Here is a 14,362-nt window from a genome sequence, read left to right on the forward strand (position 1 = left end):
GGCAAAATTGCTGACCTTTACCTCCTGGCTAATATACTGTAAACTTGAACACCCCCCCCCCATTATTGCAATAGAAAAAATTCCCAAGCATTCCATTATTCGAGTATGAATGAAGAGCCGGCCAGTGGAGCAGAAAGAATCCCTTTATTGTACACAGTACAGATTGTTAACTCAGCAGTGCTATGTACACGTTATGAAGCAACTCAGGGAAGGAGGGGCCTGTCCAAGCTAGTATGCCCCCTGACCCCAGTGGAGGGGAAGTGTCGCACCTGCCCACCTCAAGGGAAGGGGTAACACGCTCCAGAGCGGTCATTCTAAAGACTTTGCATCACTGGGGATCAAGATTGTATAGAGGGTTGATTATATAGATCCAGATTTGTAAAAGGCAGAACTATACAGCATATTATACAATAATCTGAAATGAAACAGATGCAGCCTTTGCAAAAATATATATATATATATTTTAAACAACTCCATGAAACGATATAAAAACGCAGCAAAGAACTTTACAAGTTTTTTTTCAGACCGGGGGAGGGGGGGGGGGGGGGGAGAGAGAGAGAGAGAGCAGTGCTAAAAACAAAAACAAAAATCAATACAATTTCTTTGTAGCTCTAAATACAAAAAAACCTACAAAATTCTCTTCAATTCCGTGCAATATATATTTATAAATTCTTTCAAAACGTCAGAAAAATACTGTCATATGCATCCCTTTTTTATTTACCAAAAGAAAAGAAACAATTTCTGCCACCAGTCACGTGACAGGAAGAATGGTTGGGTCACTTCCTGTGGCAGCTGGGAGTGGCTGCAGGGACCGAGTTGTCAATGATGTCATCAACAGCTCCTCAGACAAGCCCATTGCTTTGGTCAGAACTGTGATAAAAAGGGGGGGGGGGGGGTCTCAAGCAGGTAGGGGCCACAATTTATCAAACATTTATTTTATTTTTTTGCAGATTTAAGCCCTTTTGTTATATATATTTTAAAAATGACTGATCAAAAAACATCCAAAGGCAGCTATATATAGAACAGTTACTGTGGTCAAAAAGCTAAAACAATTTAAAAGCAGATTGTCATTATGGAAATGCTACAAATCCACACCAGTAGATGCAGAAAACAAGATATCAGCCAGCTACTGCTGCCCCTCCCAGTGTCCATAGCAACAAGGCCCATTCCGGAGCAGGTGGGCGGAGTCAGGAGCCCCAGGGCAGCGATGATGCTGCAGGCTCTTCCTGTGGCGCTCGCTCAGGAATAGCAGTCCAGGATCGAGCGAGAGAGAGGGGGGGTGGGGGGAGTGAAGGATGATCAGTATACATAACCCTCATACGGCAGGCCCCCACCTACACACTGGTCAGCCTCCAGCAGGTAGGGGGCGCCCTCCTCATAGTGTGCGAGGGGCAGCGTGTCTTCCTCAGGCTGGGGGCAGTCTGGGTCCGGCTTCAGGGAGGGCCTCTGGTTATCAGGGAAGGCCATGGTGAAGAGAGCCTCAGGGTCACACACAAACTTGTAGACGTACCGCTCGCCAGCCACCTGAGATGAGGAGGGAGGAAAGCATGAGTGAGGATAGCCCTGCGCTAATCCACATTCCTGGTTTCACAGAGTTTAATGACACACTGAGCTTGTTACCTTTCCACTGTGGCTAACCCAGCTCATAGTAAAACCTGGAACGGGTGAAACCGCTATGCAAAAGCAGTCTTAAGCTGTGCAAGTTCATGCATCAGAGCGTAGAAAACATCTTGTTCATTGTGTACGAATCCTTACCTTCTGCATGATGCCCTTCTCGTAGTAGTAGCGCAGAGAGCGGCTCAGCTTGTCATAGTTCATCGCTGGTCGGTTCTTCTGGATCCCCCAGCGCCGAGCCACCTGGGGGGGGGGAGGGAGGAGAAAGAAGAGAAGACAGTCAGTACCTGGGGAAAGCTGTTCACATGCAGCACTTCATTCACGCATGCTACAGGTGTTAGTTTTCTAGGTTTTTAAGCTAAGGAACCTAAAAACCTACAAAACTCCATCATGCGTAGAACATGTATATGGAAGAGACTTGAATAAATCAGTGTACACTGCACACAGTATAAGCACTACAGCCGGCCTCAGCTGTATATCTGACAATGGTACAAGCGTTTTGGAAGCGCTATTCAAACCCCTAACTGATGCGCATTGTATTCAACATCAGATTCAGGGAGGCTGACCTCTTCGGGCTCGATGAGTTTGAACTCCATGCCGCGGCCGGTCCAGGCGATGAAGTGACCGTTGGCGGGGTCGTCCAGCAGTGTGACCAGGAACTGCCAGAGCTGCAGGGAGCCGCGACGCTGATAGGGGGGCCCCTCGCGGTAGACAGCCGGCTCCTGCTTCACCTTGCCTGGGGAGAAAGGAGAGCAGAGGAGAGGGGGTTACACAGGGCCTTGGACACACTGGAAAAAATCCTCCAAAGCAGATAAGCACAATAGATAAACGAGCACCATCTAGTTAGAAGGAAGCCCTTTATACTACAGAACAGGTTATAAAGCTGTATTATAATGTCCTTACATTAGCACTTCCATTGTCATTCTAAGCCTGAACAGAAATAGCACTCCAGACTCTTAATTGATACTCTCGACTAGTGTGAAAGAGGGGGGGGGGGGGGGGGGCACTTGCACATGACAGTGTGTGTTCACCGAATATCCATTCATAGCAGAGTGATTGAGGACATTTTTCCCCAACTTAAAACCCAGATACACCTCTCTGAACAGTCACAGTGGGCTGGCTAGACCAAAATAGCTTTGTGATCAGCACACCTGAAATGTGTGGCTCATGGATACTGCACACAATGCAACACTGTGGTCTGTCTGAAGGGACTTACCCTCAAGTCTCTCTGGTACAACACAGGCATCATCGTAGTAGAGGCGGGGGTTACAGTCATAGGAGAAACCTGCTGGGGGAGGGAAGGAGAGAGGGGACAGGTTAGAGACAGAGGCAGACGAGAACACAGGTGTGGGGGGGGGATAGATAGAGAGAGATCGATTTCCAGGCCACTGATTAGATAAAAGCATGTGTCTAGCAGAGCAAATTATTTAATTATTTTTAGTCAGCTGTGCAAAACAAGAGGCAGGAAGGAGGTGGGAATTGGCTTCTCTCTGATCCCACAACCGTTACACCCTGTGTACTGCGCTCTCCAGCAGATAAGAAACCGACGGGCTGAGCGTTCCTCTATCCGCTCCCCTTCCTTCCTACCACTGGCTTAACCACAGGCAGGCAGGCTGGGGCAGGGGTACAGTGTCAGAGCCCCCAGTCATTCAGTACAGCTCAGACAATTCTCATTTAAGCTATCTAGGTAAAATTGTATGTCAGTTAAATTATGGTTTCAAACATCTGTACACTGTCAATTTTTAGAAAGATGGCATGCAGGAAGGGGGAAATCAGAGAAGTGTGCGTTCTGAGATTGCTGCTCTCATAGTGAAGCCGTGGCAACACTTACTGTCGTTGTTGTTGTAGAAACTTCCTCTCCCGAACGAGGACTGGCAGTTAGGCACTTCTGTAACAAAAAGGACAGAGACACAAAGAGAATTAACATGAGGACAAAGAGGCCAGCATGTCAGGCAATGAAAGTTGCATACACTGGTTAGCTCAACCCCTTCCTCTAGATGGCAATGCTAGCCGGTTGTACCGTGTCTGCTTGGGCTCCTCAGCAGTGTGTTTCTATATCTGCATTGGATCAAGCAGCTTTAATTCCTCCCTGCCCATCTCCAATTATACTGATCCGCTATGGTGAGCACAAAGCTGTGCAGATGCAGCCAACTCCACCCGCAGCGCCAATCCCTTACGCAAGCTCTGACGCAACAACTGGAGTGGAAAGCACCACCCCCACGTCTGGCATGGGCACCAAAGACCCACCCCCCCTCTCAGGAGCCATTGCTGCATTCCTGCCCCCTGCCAGAGCGCCCGCAAGCAGCATCACTTATGCAGCTTAATTGTAGAACAGGAGCACAGCTCCAGTCCTTGAGGGCCACTGCATCACATTTTAGAGGTAGTCCATGAAATACTTTACAGATTACCTGAAAAGGACGTGTAACTGGTTCAAGTAAGTAATTAAAAGTCATGCTTCTAACAAATAGCTGGTCTGGAATAGCCCTCGCTGTGCTCTGCCCTTGATCCTAATGATCTAGACGTGGTGGACAGGTGGAGGTGAGGGGAGTCTGGTGTTCAGCGAGGATGCTGGTGTGCCCTTCTGAAATCGCAGCAATTCCCCTCCCCATGAGATCCAGCAACACATCAAATATTCCTGTTGCCTCTCTAATATCACAACAGCTCTTCCTCCAGAATTAAATCTCCACCATCTGTTGCCCCCTGCCCCCTCCTCCAGTATTTACAGGGAAGCAGATTAGGGGATTTGCCATTACATCACCGGCCTCCCAGTCAGAGAGCTGGCTAGCGCTTCAGCATGAGAAGTCGCAGTCTCCCTGGCCCGGCCCCTGTCCTCGGTGTGCATCACTGCGTCTGTGCGACTCGGGGACAGCGGGGTGTTCTGGTGCGTGCATCATACCCCTCTACTCCAGTACTACTCTCAATCTTTTAAAATCTCCATCACCAAACAGCTCTCAAACAATGCAGGCTGCAGACACAGCCTCCCTGGCTTTGCACGGCAGTAAGAGTCGACCCTCCATCGGGTTACAAGCGGGTGAATAGCAGGCTCTGTGAAACTCCAGCCAGGAGTGCTCACTCTCACCGCAGTGGCAAGACTGTCAGCTTGGTGAGAACAGACACAGCAAACAGCAGAGCATTCCACAACTCACTGAAATACAGCCTGTACAGTGCAGCCCCCAGCCCCCACTCAATCTGTACCCCTGGTCACTACAGCCCCCAGCCCCCCCCCCCCTCAATCTGTACCCCTGGTCACTACAGCCCCCAGCCCCCCCCTCAATCTGTACCCCTGGTCACTACAGCCCCCAGCCCCCCCCCCCCTCCTCAATCTGTACCCCTGGTCACTACAGCCCCCAGCCCCCCCCTCAATCTGTACCCCTGGTCACTACAGCCCCCAGCCCCCCCCCCCCTCCTCAATCTGTACCCCTGGTCACTACAGCCCCCAGCCCCCCCCTCAATCTGTACCCCTGGTCACTACAGCCCCCAGCCCCCCCCCCCTCAATCTGTACCCCTGGTCACTACAGCCCCCAGCCCCCCCCTCAATCTGTACCCCTGGTCACTACAGCCCCCAGCCCCCCCCCCCTCCTCAATCTGTACCCCTGGTCACTACAGCCCCCAGCCCCCCCCTCAATCTGTACCCCTGGTCACTACAGCCCCCAGCCCCCCCCCCTCAATCTGTACCCCTGGTCACTACAGCCCCCAGCCCCCCCCCCTCAATCTGTACCCCTGGTCACTACAGCCCCCAGCCCCCCCCTCAATCTGTACCCCTGGTCACTACAGCCCCCAGCCCCCCCCTCAATCTGTACCCCTGGTCACTACAGCCCCTGTATCTGCAGCTCTGGGTTACTCACCGGAGTCGAAGCAGTAGTCTCGGGGCTCCTGCTTGATGTTCATGGGGTGCTGGAAGGCTGGCTGGGGGGGCCCCATGGCAGGCACCCCCTGCTCAGCATAGTGAGGGTCAGACAGTTCCTGTTTGAAGCCCTGGGGAGGTGCAGGGACCAGGGGCTCAGACATCTGGCGATGGTAGGGAGGCCTGCAGTCCCGGGACACTGTGCTGTGGGCCTGGGGTGGGTAGGGGGGGCAAGGCAAGCAGGGCTCAGACATCTGTCTTTGAAACCTGGAGGGAGGAGACGGGTTTAGAACGATATTTAAACATCTGCACAGATTTGATATAGATGCCCCACGCAATGATTGATAGCAGCTCATTCCTCCCCATCATCGCGATGGCATGGATTCCCTGGCTGCAGAGAGACGAATCTCAGGAAGTCTGAGTAGGAGATTCTCACGCTCACGTATTTATAAACCTGCCTGACTGCCAGGACCAGAGCGCTGAATGCAGAGCCCCAGACCTGCACCCACAGTCTGTGTGGTGCCACCAGGGGACCAAGAAGAAGCTCTTAGTTTTATCCTGGCCAATACATTTAATTTAGACTGTACAGTTGCATGCCCAATGCACTGAGACCTCTGGGCTCATATCCAATGGAATGTCAGCACTGCTCACTGCAATAAGAGAACACGTATATAGATTATGCCCGTGGGAAATGGGTAAAGGAAGCTTGTGGTGGACAGCTGGTCCAAGTCTAGGGAGGGTCATGTTTCTTAAGTGACTGTTTGTAGATATTACATCTGGACTGAACCAGCATTAACTTGTGAATTGGACATGACCCCTATGAGTTCGGCTCCTTGGAAAGTTTCCCAGGCGATTCAGAAAGGATGCATTCAGAAGAGTGAATAGTGGCAACCTGCCTATCAAAACTCTCTTCAAAACAACTGACAGTGATCTTGGATTATTCTTTAGATCTCAGATGGTTTCTAATGTCCACAGATTGAAGCCTGGAAACAATTCAGTATAGCATATACAACAATGCCACCTGCTGGACATTAGGATCACTGCAGTTCACTCACCTGTGCTCGGAGCCATACTGCCCCTCAGTGTGTGTCAGAGGTGGATGGGGCACTGCGAAGGGCAGGGTCTGGGTGTGCAGTGGGTGTGTCCTCTGGGGGTGAGCTGGAGGCGGAGTCTGTTCTTGCAGAGGGTGTGTCCCACGGTTGTGTGCAGGGACTGGCGGCGGAGTCTGTCCGTGGAGGGGGTGTGTCCCTGGAGTGTGGCTGGAGCTGCATGGTGACACTGGAGTCGAGGGCGGAGTTAGCGGCTTAAACCCAGCGGATGGCTTCCTGTCATAGGCACTGCTGAGAGACAGAGAAAGAAAGAAAGAAAGAAAGAAAGAAAGATGAGATGGGGAAGTGAACTGTTTGAGTGGTGAAAACACACCGTAAATACTCAATTCCCAAGTTGCAAGATCCACTGTGCGCACGCACACACACACACGGGTACCTGGAACAGATCAATCCCACCTGTATGACTCTGAAAGAGGGTTCAATGTGTGCGTCAGGGTTTGGCGACACGTGCTAGATAGTTACCTGTAGCTGTAAAGGCACCTCTCTCTGTAGGGAGCACCGAGGCTCTGCTCACGACTGCAGGAGGAGAGCTCGGAGGAGGGACTGTGGAACTCGCGCTTGATCTTAGTGAGGGGGGGGCCATGGAACATCACTATGAGACAGAGAGAGAAGCAGGTTACATTACCACCACACACAAACGTGCCTTTAAAAGGAGTATTGTCAGCTTAAAAAAATAAAACTGTACTGATATTGTGCTACCTTTTAGGTACTTGATTTAATACTCAAGTTCACTTAGTTCACCCAAGCGGTACGGATACTTCACAAGGCACAGAAACATTCTATCAGCAGGTATTGACAGTGATCGACAGCAGTGTTAAACTCTGAGACCAAAGCCTTGAACACCATAAAACACATTGGAATGTACACATTGACTGTAACTTGCACAGATCTATTATTGGACCAGCAGTTAAAGATGAATCATCCTGCGCTGTAATTTGAGGATCTTAAATGGATACAATTTAGCGATTCCCTCCCTCTCGCGCTGTAACCATTAGCTGCTGCTTCTCACCATTAGTTTATCATTTAGCTCCCATTTCCCCACACAATATATTTAGTGCAATTATATCCCCTTCTGGGGTGAGAGCCTGATAACTCATTCAACTTGGCAGACAAGAGAGTGGGGTCGAGAAGCTCAGTCGTTCAAGAAACTGCTGGGCTGCAGTGGGGTCGAATGGAAATAAGACCCTACTGCTTAGCAGATTTATCCCATTCCAAGTTTTAATACGAGCTTGATTAGCCACAGTGCATAGGTAACAAGCTTGTCTGATTAAACTCGCAGCTAAAATCAGGAATGGCTCAAACTGCTATGCAATGGGTGTGTATTACCATCACTGGAGTAGCTTGGTGGTTGCAGGAAGTGCTGGAGTGGGGTCAAGTAGCTCAGTGGTTAGAGTGCTGGGCTGCAGTGTGGCAGTGGGTTTGAGTAGCTCAGTGGTTAGAGTGCTGGGCTGCAGTGTGGCAGTGGGTTTGAGTAGCTCAGTGGTTTCAATCGTGTTATTTTCTGCCAATCCAGTGCAATAAATGCAGGCTCTGAAGGACTCAGTAAACACTGCCTCCCCACGTGACCAGAGGAAATGGCTCTCCTGCCAGCTGGGGCTCTGAATGGAGGCAGGGCTGCCTGGCTGGAACCCAGCCAGACCACAGCAGAGACTGCAGGGCCTCGCTCCAAGGCAGGCACATCGAGCTGAGAAGAATAGGGATGGGCTTTCATCTGGCAGGGAACCCAAGAGTTTTTTTTTTTTTTGCACCAAAAAAAGCATGTCACCACCCACTGATGCTTTTTGGGGATATGACATTTGCTTTTAAAAAAAAAAAATTAAATTATATAATATTATATATATATATATATATATATATATATATATATATATATATATATATATATATATATATATATATATATATATTAAATACAAGCAAGAAGTCCAAATGAGGAGAGAGGAAAAAAAATCTCTATTCCCCTTTTGTCTGCTTTTTTTGTTGAATTTAGTTGGAGAATGCACATCTAAAGTCAACTTCATCTATTTCAGGAGTTTGATACATGCCAATAAAATCAGATTAAAACTGAGTTTATTTGACGCACTTTGTATAAAGAGCTGCAGCTTAACCACAGACTATGTGAACCCGCCTCCAGATGTTCTAAACTCTAGGTTAGATCACAGGGACTGGGAGAGAGGCACAGCAGTTAGAGCAGAGGGACTGGGTGGGAGGCAGACGGACAGAGAGGACCTGGTTTCAATGAATCACCTCAAGGGTAAATGCTGAGTGAAAAAAAAAAAAACCACACCTTCCAATACAACACACACTCTCAAAAGGCAGCAGCAGGCCAGGGCAATGAAGGGTTCAATTATTTCTGAACACAAGTCGTAAATCAGAGATCAAAGCACAGTTAACTAGATCCTGTTAGAAGGGGCCCATTTCACACTCGCAGTTCTTCTGAAAGAACTTAAAGACACACAATGTTGCTGCTGACACCAAAGAGAATAGAAACACAATGTAAGAGATTCATAGCTTGTCTTATCCAGCACTGGCCCTGTTAAACCACTCAAACAGGGCCAATCAAACCCTACAAGGTTCAAGTGCCTTCCTTTCAAAGACCAAATATAGTGCCGAAGAATTGTGGGCAGTTTGTTGTTGTGTATATATGTAAAGTTTCTGTTGCTGCAGCCTGGTCTCTGTGGAGACAGACCTGTATTCAGATCACTCTGCACTGCGTGTGAGTTCACACCAGGAGACTTTACAAGCAGAGGAACAGAGAAAGGAAACTAGGCTGAGAAGCAGCAGCAGCAGCACAAACACACAGGAGTAGGTGTTGGGGGTGATGTTCAGCACCAGTGCTTTGATTTGGGGGTGATGTTCAGGACCACTTGTTTTGTGATTGCAGTGACCTTGGTGGAACTGGAAAGCGATGCAGTGACACACACACAGAGCTCAGTGCTCGGTGTATAATGCATTCACAAGCAGGAGCTGGAGTTTTCCCATACGTCTGCAGCAGCCCTGACCCTACCTGCACTCCTGGCAGAGGAAATATTCTCCAGCAATCAGTCATTGAAATGATTTTCCACTGCGCTCAATTACACAGCATTGCCACACACTGTCACAAACTTCCATCAGCTAGCACAGAGCAACCCTTCCCCTCTGTTAGCATTAACTAGACAAGCAGCCAGGCTTGACAACCGCAGTGGTAATTTAATACAGATAAACCTGACCGGGACCAAACAAGGGCAGCGCTCACAGCTGGCCATCACAGACCTACAGTGTGCAGCTGGGACCTTAGTGATTGTGTGTCTGAATGTATTCATTACCAGGAGCAGTGTGGACCCGGTTTGGGGACTTGACTTGTTTAGAACATGCGCTTCAATCCTCTTCATGCTATGCTTGGTTGTATTTTAGTTCTAGTGGTTGGTTTACAGTCCATCTCATTTTGGCCATGCTTGCTTGTTTAGTTCTCTTCGCACAGTATAAGGGAGTTAGTTCTGAAGCCCCTCTCCCCCCACCCCTCCTGGTAGCTCCTGTATTAATAAGCTTCTCAGTACTCACAGTTATCAGACTGGAAATCTGGGACATACTGCTCGTCATCAGGAACCTGAGCTGCAGAAACAAGGAACACACAAAACAGGGGTGTAAATAATTAAAGTGCTGGACTCCCTCCAGACCCCTCCGCAGCCCAACCTGAACACATTAACCAGCAGACATGCTAACCAAGGTGGGGAAGACTAACTGCAGCAAAGTCCAGGGAGAAAGTGCAGACTTTCCTCTTTGAAACCTACTTCAGGGACTGAACATGAGGTCAGCAATCCACTTTCATAAGATTGAGAAGCCACTGAAGTGTCAACGATTAAAAAATACTACTAACATTTCAATAAAGAACTAGTTTGACAGGGCCCCTGACTAGCGCAAGCCTCACCAGATTGTTAACTCCCACTGCTATCGATTATTACTCTTACCACTCATAAGATTGATTGGCAACTGACCAGATCCTTTATCTAATGTGGAGGTCTGCGTGTTGGAATACAGTGTAGAATAAAGAGGGTGACGCCATGCCAGTTACTGCTCAATAAGTCACTATAGGAAAGCTGGTATTGATCTGTGAGTCACATTGTTCTTACAGGGGAGGGTAAGAGCAGAGGGGTGGGCAGAGGAGCACCCACCTTCAGCAATCCAGATCTCCTGCAGCTGACTGAGGTCCTGGAACAACTCTGTGTGAGAGAGGAGAGGAGAGTCAGGTTAGAGAATGCTCACCCTTGTTAAAACTACCACGGTTCTCACTGATCTCCAGAATATTGGGTGACATACACACCCAATTCCACTCTTCCTAGGGAGGTAAGATGAGCCAGCGAAGCAGAGAGAGAGGAGTTATCATTACCTTCTGAGTTATGGGCCAACTCCGTGTCTAGAAACTTCCGCTTTCTGTCATTTGCCTGTCTGCTGCTGGACTCTTCGGCTGGACACTGAGAAGAAACAATATTGAAACTTCTAAAACTCTTAAACCACTGCAGCTCTTCCGCAATGAGGTCTAAACCAGACACCCGCCAAAGAGTGCCGTGTTCCCACCCTCGCCCGAGGATTAGGACAGCTTCAGTAAGCAAAGTGCTAGGACTCTGCAATACTTCCTACTGAAAAGCATCGCTTTGCCAGCAGACTGTGCTCTGTTCCTGTTTGATGATAGACTTATAATCAACACCCACATGCATCTGTTCCTTGCACAGATCTGCAGGACCCACGCAGTATTTACACTAGAAATGAAGGAGCCTGCAGTACGTTTTGGGTAATTACAGTACTGCTGGCCGCCGCTATAACAAACCCTTAGCAGTCAAAGCATAACTCAACAGGGGAAGACAGGAGCGACTGCGCTGCGTAACAAGTTGTATTTATCAAGCACCGATAGAGGCAGATATATAGATAAAAAAACGCTTACACTCGTAGGAACCATGAAGGGGACTTGTTGGTCATAAAATCCGTCCATGGCGCTGCTGCTCGTGAAAGGCGATTTACCGAGTGGGGCTGTTCGCATTCAGCGACGTGGAAAGTAGATCTGTCTGTGCTCCTGCTTCTCTGGAAAAAGAGACAGGACATTTAGACAAAACTGACAAAGCATTCGCCGTTTAAATATTGTGAAATTTAAGTTTGATTTAAAAGTTTATAAGATGCCCACAATAAACCGCACACTGTTTGAAACTTGAAAGGATTGAGAAGCAAACAAGTCGTGACATTTCACCTAGAATGGGACACCATTCTAATATAACTACACCGGGTTTAACGCTGGTGCTGTAAAATGAAACTTCTCCAAAAGCATATTATTCCACGTTGAACCTCACCCTCGGGTTCTTGTCGTATTGCTTTCCTCCAACGTGATATAACAATGCGATCGCTTTTACTGCTCCCGATATGAAGCAATGGCCCTGTAATGCTATATTTAGAAGCGGCGTACTGAGCCCGCGGCATTGCTGTGTATGGAAACAGTATAGAGAAGTCTACACACGCTGTGTAATTCAACCAGGAGTATCCCCAATAGAACATTACAGCGTTAACATTTCCCGTCAATATCTAGCAAAGGGATAATTATAAAAACTCATTTTGTAAAGATTACACGGCTTTATAGCAAAGAACCGTCAAACCCAAAAGCAACCCACTGGTTCTTCGTGGTGTGCCCTGAATCTTCCTTGCACTGGGATCGGGGGCATGACAGACTCGCACCATTGTACTGTGGAAAGAACGGCCTCGTGTCAAAATCCCAGTCCAGGTAAGTGACCAAACCATTAAATAAAACCTCACACAAATCCCAGACAGTGCACACTGGCTGTACTGAGCCACATTACGGCAGCAGATCATGCGCATAGAGTCGGCTCTTTTTGGAAGATCAGGTAAAGCTTGCTATTAAAAATCTTCAGAGAAAGAAAGGACACTGCATCCCAGCGTGCACTGATGCAACAGGTAGGCTGGAGCGGAGGGTCCGCGCAAGCTGCGCTCTCCCCAGTTCTGTTAGCAGCGCACCATCGCGTACTGTTTTTTTTTTAAAATTTTTTTTTTACTGTGTCTACTTAGTTTCCAAACGTAGTCAATATAGGAGAAAGATGCGCAAGTTAAAAAGGAAACACATGGAGCAAACATTTAAACACATGACACAGACATGTCATTTATTTTAAACTAACATACATATTCTAAAAGTACGGGTCTCATGCAAAAAGAAAAGAAAATACATGTAATGCAACAGTTGTCTATATAATCCTCGTTAAAGAATAAAAAAATACATCTTAATTTATGTACGTAACAAAACTAAACTTATACTGTCTACATGTGACAAATTTAGAAAATCATCTTTGATCAGTTTGTTTAAATAAAGAATTTAAAATACTTACACCCCCACTCCCCTCCCCTCCCCCCTCGGTGGCCCCTTGTTTGTTTTTCAATGAAGTGTAACTCGAGCCAGCGCAGAGCCCCCATTCACAAAAAACACCGACCTTCCATTCATAAAAAAAAAAAAAACAGCCAACCCCAATCTTAACCTCAGACACCGGGGAACAATTCAATCCGCAAAGCACGAACCCCGTCAGAAACTCACAAGAAACCCCTTTCGAAAAATTATAACATTACAATCATGCAACTTTGTGCAAAGCACCAGAAAATGGTTGCCAAAGTAAATGTTGAGATGGAGAAAATGGCGTTTGCTTTTCTCTCCTGCGCTGTATTTACAATTGAGAATAACTTCGATACAGCGGACTGGGTAATAACAGTGCAACTTCTCCGAAAGCTTAGTACTTCTCTCAGATCCCTTTTCGTGTGTTTTGAAACTCACCTTGAAGTCTTGTGCTATTGCTTTCCTCCAACGCAATATAACAATGCGATCGCTTTTAAATCCCACACAAACAGCGACGATGTCTATTATCCACAGCTCAGATAGATGATCCGCTCTCTCCGCCTGCGAAAACTTGAATGAGATTTTCTCAATGGACGCGCTGGCTTTTCCCCGGGGCTCTCACAGATCACCGAGCTCCGTGCCCATTGGTGGATAGGACCAGCCACGAGCCACACGGGAACCAATGAGCGATCAGGTCTTGGATTACTTATAACTGTATTCGGCGATGGGGCGGGTTTCTTTGAATAAACTGCTGAATAATATATGAGGCGCCAGCTAACTAACCAGAGCGTGGGACTGGCCTACTTTATGAATGACTGGGTTTCATTCACTAAAAAGCTGCTTTCCAAACAGAGCCTCAGAGGCTCTTAAAGGAACAGCCGGTGTTTCTTGAAGAAAACAAATGAAGATATCGAAGCATTTGGTTTAATATCAGCTTGCATGCAAGGGTCAGCAATCTATTAACAATGTACTGTATACACAACATGAAATGCTTGTATTATTATGTCTGCAATGTGTTTACTTGGTATGTTCAGTACTGGGACTGGCTCTGTGAAATATTTATAGCACCACATGCAAAGTTTCACCTCTTATTTTAAAGGATGATGAAATATAATAAAGGCTCTCTGCAGTATGAGCTGCTGTGTCCTGATGAGTCTCTCTGCAGTCGAAATGACTACAAAATTACATCATTATTTACAAAGCACGCTACATCAACGGTACCATAAACTGTTGAGACTTATAAAAAACAAATGCCCAGAGACTAATACTCTCAGTAACCTGTCCTAAAGAATGTACTGCCCACGATTCATCACAACTGGTATGAGGGTAGCAATGATCGCTGTGCTTCTTTACATCCATGATCGCTGTGCTTCTTTACATCCATGATCAATGTGCTTCTTTCCATCCATGATCAATGTGCTTCTTTACATCCATGAT

At 47.5% G+C, this 14,362-nt stretch overlaps 1 protein-coding gene across 6 annotated transcripts; it reads right to left on the bottom strand.

Annotated features, from left to right (window-relative positions):
* Nucleotides 1-125: 125 nt before the first annotated feature.
* On the bottom strand, nucleotides 126-13,598 carry LOC117426418 (ETS translocation variant 5-like). Of its 6 annotated transcripts, none has more exons than XM_034043949.3 (13): nucleotides 13,364-13,598; nucleotides 11,486-11,622; nucleotides 10,934-11,018; nucleotides 10,677-10,766; nucleotides 10,108-10,158; nucleotides 7,030-7,159; nucleotides 6,514-6,795; nucleotides 5,460-5,725; nucleotides 3,446-3,502; nucleotides 2,831-2,902; nucleotides 2,181-2,350; nucleotides 1,756-1,857; nucleotides 126-1,524 (listed from the first exon to the last, which is right to left on the bottom strand). In XM_034043949.3, the coding sequence occupies exons 2-13, from the start codon at nucleotides 11,579-11,581 to the stop codon at nucleotides 1,300-1,302; spliced, it is 1,626 nt and encodes a 541-aa protein (XP_033899840.2). In that variant the 5' UTR covers nucleotides 11,582-11,622; nucleotides 13,364-13,598; the 3' UTR covers nucleotides 126-1,299. The 6 variants fall into 6 exon arrangements, with proteins under 6 accessions (XP_033899840.2, XP_033899841.2, XP_033899844.2 ...); XM_034043950.3 differs by having other exon boundaries at nucleotides 2,831-2,899; nucleotides 6,514-6,798; XM_034043953.3 differs by having other exon boundaries at nucleotides 2,831-2,899; nucleotides 10,719-10,766; nucleotides 13,364-13,597.
* Between the last annotated feature and the right edge of the window lie 764 nt (nucleotides 13,599-14,362).

This window comes from Acipenser ruthenus, chromosome 11, assembly GCF_902713425.1.
Source record: "Acipenser ruthenus chromosome 11, fAciRut3.2 maternal haplotype, whole genome shotgun sequence".
In the NCBI taxonomy this organism is placed as follows: Eukaryota; Metazoa; Chordata; class Actinopteri; order Acipenseriformes; family Acipenseridae; genus Acipenser; species Acipenser ruthenus.

Excerpts from the sequence above, each read along its gene's own strand:
- LOC117426418 (XM_034043948.3), bottom strand. The coding sequence starts at position 11,581 with ATGCGAACAGCCCCACTCGGTAAATCGCCTTTCACGAGCAGCAGCGCC. Across the intron at positions 10,159-10,676 it reads CTCTGCTCTTACCCTCCCCT|CTCAGGTTCCTGATGACGAG; the intron begins GTAAGAACAATG and ends TTGTTTCTGCAG. Across the intron at positions 6,799-7,029 it reads AGGTGCCTTTACAGCTACAG|CAGTGCCTATGACAGGAAGC; the intron begins GTAACTATCTAG and ends TCTGTCTCTCAG.